The 8,351-nt window shown below is 54.6% G+C and overlaps 2 protein-coding genes across 6 annotated transcripts in view; both read left to right on the forward strand.

Annotated features, from left to right (window-relative positions):
- Positions 1-8,351, forward strand: part of SPAG7 (sperm associated antigen 7) — a 78,837-nt gene that overhangs the window by 38,888 nt on the left and 31,598 nt on the right. The window lies entirely within an intron of this gene.
- Positions 134-8,329, forward strand: INCA1 (inhibitor of CDK, cyclin A1 interacting protein 1). Of its 5 annotated transcripts, none has more exons than XM_050765485.1 (6): positions 134-464; positions 4,124-4,205; positions 5,773-5,886; positions 6,109-6,148; positions 6,405-6,601; positions 7,481-8,329. In XM_050765485.1, the coding sequence occupies exons 2-6, from the start codon at positions 4,162-4,164 to the stop codon at positions 7,716-7,718; spliced, it is 633 nt and encodes a 210-aa protein (XP_050621442.1). In that variant the 5' UTR covers positions 134-464; positions 4,124-4,161; the 3' UTR covers positions 7,719-8,329. The 5 variants fall into 5 exon arrangements, with proteins under 5 accessions (XP_050621442.1, XP_050621443.1, XP_050621444.1 ...); XM_050765486.1 differs by lacking the exon at positions 134-464 and adding an exon at positions 7,085-7,250 and having other exon boundaries at positions 3,249-4,205; XM_050765487.1 differs by lacking the exon at positions 134-464 and adding an exon at positions 7,085-7,250 and having other exon boundaries at positions 3,249-4,205; positions 6,450-6,601.

Raw genomic sequence — 8,351 nt, forward strand, 5'->3', positions numbered from 1 at the left:
AGCGCGAGCTGGGGCGGGAGCGAGGGGCGGGGGACGCGCGGGCGCGCGCGGAGAGGCGGGCGCGCGCCGTCCTGGGAAGGAGCCGGGAGCGACCCGGGCTACTCTTGTTAAAGGGGCAACGCTCCCGGCCTGTGGGGCCCAGCGTGCAGGGACGCGGGGACCGAGCTGCGGACGCAGAAGGGCGAGCAGACGCCGCAACCCAGGAGGGTTGCAGACGCCTGAGGAGCAGGGAAACGTCGGGGGCTGACCCGCGGGGGCACCCAGGCCCCGGCCCAGCTCATGTCGCCGCCGTTGGAGGCGCGTCCAGGGGGCGGAGCCTCCTACCGAGGCCCGCCCAGAAGGCGGCTCCGCTCAGGCCCCGCCCCCAGGCGAGCACCGCCCGCCGGCTCCTCCCGCGGCTCGAATCGCCGTCTCTCTCCTCCCCGCCCCGCCGAGTTCTAGAATTCGCCGCGCAGCTGCTTCAGGTGCTGGGGCCAAGTGCGGCCGGCCGTGGCGCGGCTACTCGGGTGCTCTATCCCCGCCTGGCCCTCAAGTTCGGCCGCCCCGGACGCCGCCTCAGGCCCAAACAACCCCTTCAGGCCCGGGTGCCGCCTAAGGCCGGAGCTGCCCCCTCAGACGCGGGGCTCCCCTCAGGCCCCAGCCTGCCGCTCAGCCTGGGCCCACCACCCCAGGGCCCCTCTCGGGGGACGCAGCCCCCAGGCAGCCCCGGCTGCCCGGAAGGTCCGGCCACGCCCGGTCCACCTGTCGAGGGTCCCGGTCGCCCTTTCAGGCGCCCGCCGCGCTCTCCGGCCCGGCGCTTCCCTCCAGCGGGGCTCCAGGCTCCAGGCAGCCCCTCAGCCCCAGCCTGACTCTCGGGTCCTCATCCACCCTTGCAGGCCCGGGCTGTGGCTACCCCGAAGTCAACTGTGGAGGATCCTTCCTGGCTTCCTTCAGCTCCATCCTGCCCTTGGATCTAGGTCACCCGCTTGGGTCCCACTTATCTGAGGCCGGAATGCCCCGCAGCTCCCGCTGACCCCCCCGCCCCCCGCGTTCTGCTGACCCCCCTCCGAGTCAGGACATCCCCTTTAGACCCCACTTTAGGCCCTTTCAGCTCAACTCCAACCTTTGACCTCTCTCCGCCTTTGACCTCACCTGCTTTCTCAGCCCATCCCTACTTCCCTTGGATAAATGCTAGTTCACCCCTACAGTTCTAGCTTGCTGCTTCTGTCCTTCAGGAGCCTACAGGCACTGTCTCCTAACTTATCTAGTTTTTGTTTTGTTTTGTTTTGTTTTTTTTGAGACGGATTCTTGCTTTGTTGCCCAGGCTGGAGTTCAGTGGCGCGACCTCGGCTCATGGCAACCTCCGCCTCCTGGGTTCAAGCAATTATCCTGACTCAGCCTTCTGAATAGCTGGGATTACAGGTGCACACCACCACACCCGGCTAATTTTTATAATTTTAGTAGAGACAGGGTTTCACTGTGTTGGTCAGGCTGGTCTCAAACTCCTGACCTCAAGTGATCCGCCCACCTTGGCCTCCCAAAGTACTGGGATTACAGTCTTGAGCCACCGCGCCTGGCTTTTTTTTTTTTTCCTCTTCTTCTTAGAGACAGGGTTTCACTCTGACGCCCAGGCTGGAGTGCAGTGGTGCGATCTCACCTCACTGCAGCCTTGACCTCCCGGGGCTCAGATGATACTCCCACCTCAGCCTCCCAGATACAAGCGCACACCACCACACTTGGCTAAATTTTTTTGTATTTTTGTAGAGAGGGGGTTTTGCCATGTTACCCAGGCTGTTCTCAAACTCCTGGGCTCAAGTGATCCACCCACTTCCACCTCCCAAATCGCTGGGATTACAGGCGTGAGCCACCGTCCCCAGCCTTAACTGCCCTTTCTCCCCACCCCAACTGGCCTTCAGGTCATCTTTGGCTGTCCCTCATTTTAGCTATATGCAACTGACCTCCCTGCTTACCTTCCTATCCACAGGCATTCCCAACTGCCCCCTCCTTCCCTGTCACCAGTTGACCATTATGTCCACACCTAACTTTTAAAAATTTATTTACTTTTTTTTTTTTTTTTGAGACGGAGTCTCTGCCGCCCGGGCTGGAGTGCAGTGGCCGGATCTCAGCTCACTGCAAGCTCCGCCTCCCGGGTTCACGCCATTCTCCTGCCTCAGCCTCCCGAGTAGCTGGGACTACAGGCGCCCGCCACCTCGCCCGGCTAGTTTTTTGTGTTTTTACTAGAGACGGGGTTTCACCGTGTTAGCCAGGATGGTCTCGATCTCCTGACCTCGTGATCCACCCGTCTCGGCCTCCCAAAGTGCTGGGATTACAGGCTTGAGCCACCGCGCCCGGCCTAAAAATTTATTTACTTTTGAGACAGAGTTTCACTCTTGTTGCCCAGGCTGGAGTGTAATGGCATGATCTCTACTCACCACAACCTCTGCCTCCCCGATTCAAGCGATTCTCCTGCCTCAGCCTCCTGAGTAGCTGGAATTACAGACACCCACCACCACCCAGCTAATTTTAGTATTTTTTAGTAGAGAGAGGGTTTCTCCATGTTGGTCAGACTGGTCTCGAACTCCCAACCTCAGGTGATCCACCCGCCTCGGCCTCCCAGAGTGCTGGGATTACAGGCATGAGCCACCACACCCGGCCAACTTTTTTTTTTTAAATAGAGATGATGTCTCTCTGTGTTGCCCAGGCTGGTCTCCAACTCCTGAGGTCAGGCAATTCTCACGCCCCGGCCCCTCAAAGTGCTGGGATTACAGGTGTGAGCCACAGCGCCCAGTCCACACACTTAACTTTCTTTTTTTTTTTTTTGAGACAGAGTCTGGCTCTGTCGCCCATTCTGGAGTGCAGTGGCGCGATCTCGGCTCACTGCAAGCTCCGCCTCCCGGGTTCACGCCATTCTCCTGCCTCAGCCTCCAGAGTAGCTGGGACTACAGGCGCCCGCCACCGCGCCCGGCAAATGTTTTGTATTTTGTAGTAGAGACGGGGTTTCACCGTGTTAGCCAGGATGGTCTCGATCTCCTGACCTCGTGATCCACCCGCCTTGGCCTCCCAAAGTGCTGGGATTACAGGCGTGAGCCACCGCGCCCGGCCTCACACACTTAACTTTCACTAACCACTCATAGTTGATTCATTGAGAACCCTCAATTCTGTCACTTCTCTTATCCCCAAATGCCTCCGCCCCATCCAATCTCCACTGTCATTATTTTTCAATTTCATTGTTCCATATTGCCAGTTGTCACTTAACTGCCATCTGTAAATTTGACTTATTTTGCACATTTAGCTTCAGAAGATTTGCTTTCTCCTTTATCTTTTTACCATATCCACTTTTCCTGTGCTCACTGTCTTCAACCTAATGTTCAATTAATAGTCCAGCACTACAAATACCTTTTTCTTTTCTTTTTTCTTTTTTTTTGAGACAGAGTCTTTCTCTGTTGCCAGACTGGAGTGCACTGGTGCAATTTCAGCTCACTGCAACTTCCTACTCCCTGGTTCAAACGATTCTTCTGCCTCAGCCTCCCGAGTAGCTGGGATTAGAGGCATGTGCCACCATGCCCAGCTAATTTTGTATTTTTAGTAGAGATGGGGTTTCTCCATGTTGGTCAGACTGGTCTCGAACTCCCGACCTCAGGTGATCCGCCTACCTTGGCCTCCCAAAGGGCTGGGATTACAGGCGTAAGCCACCGTGCCCAGCCGCTACAAATACTTTTTAAGCTCTCTCTTTTTTTCAGCATCCATATGTTCTTTTTCCAGTCTCTAGATCTGCTACTGGTCTCATCCCTACAGACATTATATGAATGAATGTCTTTTTTTTTTTTTTTGAGATGGAGTCTTGCTCTGTCCCCCAGGCTAGAGTGCAGTGGCATGATCTCAGCTCACTGCAACCTCCGCCTCCCAGGTTCAAGCGATTCTTCTGCCTCAGCCTTGTGGGTAGCTGGGATTACAGGCGCACACCACCACGCCCTACTAATTTTTGTATTTTTAGTAGAGATAGGGTTTCACCATATTGGCCGGGCTGGTCTCGAACTCCTGACCTCATGATCTGCCTGCCTTGGCCTCCCAAAGTGCTGGGATTACAGGTGTGAGCCACCATGCCCAGCTGGAATGAATGACTTCTTTTCCATTATCCTCCCAGCACCAAAAAGGAAACTAGCTACCCAGCCCAGTCCAGTCATGCAGGTGCAGGATGATGGAGGCAACCTCATCCCCTTTGCCAAGTGAGTCCTCCCACTGGGTGGGGAGCATGGGGAGGGGATGAGGGAATATTGCATGCCTGGGTCCTTCCCTAAGAGGATTAGGAAATAAAGAACAGGAAATGCAATGCCTGGTCTCAGGGGATTGATGATTCATTAATTTATTCAACAAATAGTTTGAACACTACAGTGTTCCAGGGACTGTATTAGGCACTGGGGATTCAGCAATTAGCAGGATAGAGGTCCTGCTCTTGTAGAGCTTACATTCTAGAGAGGGGAACACATTCTAGAATGTGTAAACAAATAAAATTTCAGCTAATGACGGGTACTATTTAAAACATAAAACACAGGGCCAGGTGTGGTGGCTGACTCCTGTAATCCCAGCACTTTGGGAGGCCGAGGCGGGCGGATCACCTGAGATCAGGAGTTCAAGACCAGCCTGGCCAACATGGCAAAACCCCATCTCTACTAGAAATACAAAAATTAGCCAGGCACGGTGGTGCTCACCTGTAATCCCAGCTACTCGGGAGGCTGAGGCACGAGAATCGCTTGAACCTGGGAGGCGGAGGTTGCCGTGAGCCAAGATCGTGCTATTGCACTCCAGCCTGGGCGACAAAAGCGAAACGCCATCTCAAATAAATAAATAAATAAATAAATAAAATTATGAATTTTTTTGTGAATTTTTTTTTCTTTGTGAGACGGAGTCTCGCTCTGTCCCCCAGGCTGGAGTGCAGTGGCGCCATCTTGGCTCACTGCAAGCTCCGCCTCCCGGGTTCCCACCATTCTCCTGCCTCAGCCTCCTGAGTAGCTGGAACTACAGGCACCTGCCACAGCGCCCAGCTAATTTTTTGTATTTTTAATAGAGACGGGGTTTCACCATGGTCTCTATCTCCTGACCTTGTGATCCGCCCGCCTCGGCCTCCCAAAGTGCTGGGATTACAGGCGTGAGCCACCGCGCCTGGCCTTTTTTTCTTTTTTGAGACGGAGTTTCTCCCTTGTCGCCCAGGCTGGAGTACTATGGCGCGATCTTGGCTCACTGCAACCTCCACCCTCTGGCAGGATTCTCCTGCCTCAGCCTCCCAAGTAGCTGAGATTACAGGTGCCTGCCACCACGCCTGGCTAATTTTTTGTAATTTTAGTAGAGACGGGGTTTCAACATGTTGGCCAGGCTGATCTCGGACTTCAGACCTCAAGTGATCCACTCACACTGGCCTCCCAAAGTGTTGGGATTACAGGCGTGAGCCATCACGCCCGGCCAGTGTTCGTGTACTTTATGTGTGGCCCAAGACAATTTTTCTTCTTCCAATGTGGCCCAGGAAGCCAAAAGATTGGATATCCCTGGTATAGAGCTTAGACTCAGTGAGATCTGAGGGTCAAACTACAGCCAATCTCCACCCTCAACCCAGCTTCAATTTCCTTTCAAGGCAGAGGCCTTACCACCTTCTTCAGCTAAAGTGGTTAAGAGAGGACACGGCCTGAGGGAACCTGGGCAGCTTTATAGTCCCATGGAAAGATGGCCCTTGAATCCTTCGGGTGAGTAGATTGCTGTAAGGGAAGAGCCAGACCTGAGCCTACCTTGTCCTCCCCTCAGGTGTTCCAGGGTGGTCAGCCGATCTCCACCACCAAGGCTGCCTTCCCAGAGCCTCAGACTCATGCCCCAGCGTTATGGAGATGTCTTCTGGAAGAACCTCAGTCAAAGGCCCAGGTGAGTAGAGGAGAAAATGGATACCAGCTGGATGTGGTCTTAACTGGATTAAACTACCATAAACCCATATAGCAATAGGCCCTAGTCTGTGGTTAATTTCCCACTGGCTGGTGGACATTGTAGCTCCTAATGACAGAAAGGAGGTTGGGAGAGACTATTAAACAAGCAATATGGATGGACGTGTCCTCTCTGCACTTATAGCCCCCTTTTTGTTCTTCACAGCCTCACTTGGCTGGAGGAGCAGCACATTCCACCCATGCTGGTAAGACAGGCCCTCTGCCTTCAACAGTTCTCTGTTAAAATTGCACCCACTGCTGTCCTGTCCCAAGCTCTCCTCATCACCGCTTCCCTATGGTATTCCCCAACCAGTGCACTTCCTTTCTATGAATCAGTCATCATGTTTTCGAGATATCACAGGGGTCTTCCTAAGACCCCGGACTCCCTACCTAGTTCAATCCAAGCTCCCTTGAGAGAGCCAGTTCTTTTTTCTAGCTCTTTTTCCCCATTCTCTGGCACAGAGAGCCACTGGTTGCTCCCAGCTTGGTCTGTATCCTCCTGAGCAGCTCCCACCCCCTGAAATGCTTTGGAGAAGAAAGAAGAGGAGGCCATGTTTGGAAAGAATGCAGCAGCAGGGGCTTGGGGGTGTCCCCGCCCGGGTGAGGGCTGTCACTTACCACCTGGAGGACCTAAGAAGGCGTCAGAGCATCATCAATGAGTAAGGAAGGGAGACATCTAGGTTCTGGCAGTCATGCAGGATTTGGGGGCAGAACAGTTTGAGCTAAGGAAGGGGTTGAGAGCTTTGAGGGGAGGTTTGAGGGGAGCTTTGAGGGGAGACTGCTTGGGAGGAAGCTGTGGGCTTTGGTGTGATTGAAACAGATTTCTGTAGTATGAAAAGGAGGAGGGAATTGCGGTAAGGAGGATGAGCCACTTGAGCTGGAAGGAGTAGAAACTGGATCACTGAAGACAGGAAAGCAAACCATAGAACTGGAGGACAATGGGGAGGCTGGGGTCGCCTCTGGGTTCCTAGACAATATGCTTCAGTCTGAGGGTAGCAGAAAATTGGGGGTGGAGAGTTAGAGGTCAAATGACAACTCCCTGGAGTCCCAGCAGGAAGTATTTCAGAACAGAAAGGTGAAGAATGGAGAGACAGGAAGCCTGGCCTCCAGGTACTTCTCTCCTCAGCCTAAAGTCTCCACAGACTGAAGAAGGCCCAGTGGGGCAGCTCTGGGGCTGCATCTGAGCCAGTGGTGCTTGGCGAAGAGGGCTGTGGATTTCCCAGCACCAATGAATACCCTGATCTGGAAGAGGAGAGGGCAACCTATCCACAGGAAGAGAACAGTTTTCTCACTCCTGGCAGGGCCCAGGTATTGTTGGAGTGGAACTGGGTGGAGTGAGAGGGAGTGACGTGGGTTTCTGGTCTTGCATGGAGATGCAGTAGAAGCTGAGAGCCAGGTTGGAGAGCTGGATTTGAGAGGAACAAAAATAACATAGCTGAGAGCCAGAGACTTTGAGGTACCTAAGCTTGGGTACTAGGAAATCTGGAAAAAAAGACCTACTTTTCCATTCTCTTTTTCAATTTCTCTCATCTTTACAGCTGCTTTGGTCTCCCTGGAGTCCCCTGGGTCAGGAGGCGGCTTGTGCCTCCAGGCAGCTGCACTCTCTGGCCTCCTTCAGCACTGTCACAGCCAGGAGGAACCCCCTTCACAATCCCTGGGGGATGCAGTTGGCAGCGTCTGAAGAGTAAAGAGAAACCACTGATGCCGAGATACTGGTGGTGCCCCAGGAACCCAAGACTAGTTCCGTCACTAGAGTCACCCCCATTGCTGACATGAAGGCGTTTCCCCTTCCTTAGCCTCTCCAACTGCCTTTCCCATCCTCTGAACTAGGCATTAACAGCCCCCCTGGGCTCCCAAATCAACCCACCGCTCTCACAGGAGCACCCCAAGTCCTGTTTTCCTCCAGGCCCCGCCCCTGGCCTTGTGTTCTCTCTGCTCTGTTATTAAAAAGCAAGCAAGCGGAGCCCGAGTTGTCTTTCTTCTTGGGATGCAGCGATGGAGAGGCCAATGGGGAAGGTGGGCTCCTTTCGCTTTCTCGAGGACTCAGCTACAATGAAGTCGGGCTGGGTCCCCAAATTCAAGGAGTCTTGTCCGAGGCGAGAAGGGTCCTGCTCCCAGTCCTGTGTTCCTCGCCCGGCCCCTCGGGTTCCAGCACCGGTCGGCCGCCCCTGCCCCGTTCTCTCGGACTGGGAGTCCGTCGGCCGAGCTTCCGCCTCCAGGACCCTGGAATCCTGCCCCTCAGCGCTGCTGCCTTTTTGGGGACTTCTCAGTAGTATGTCCCTCGGCCTGGCTCAGAGCTTCAGAAGCCGAGTCCCTCTGCCCAGCGCCCCACCCAGAACCCCACGTGTGCTGACCCCAGGTTCCCTTCCTGACCCCCATCCCCTTAATTGGGAAGCCCCGCCCCGTGCG

This window comes from Macaca thibetana, chromosome 16 (genome assembly GCF_024542745.1).
Source record: "Macaca thibetana thibetana isolate TM-01 chromosome 16, ASM2454274v1, whole genome shotgun sequence".
NCBI classification, from domain to species: domain Eukaryota; kingdom Metazoa; phylum Chordata; class Mammalia; order Primates; family Cercopithecidae; genus Macaca; species Macaca thibetana.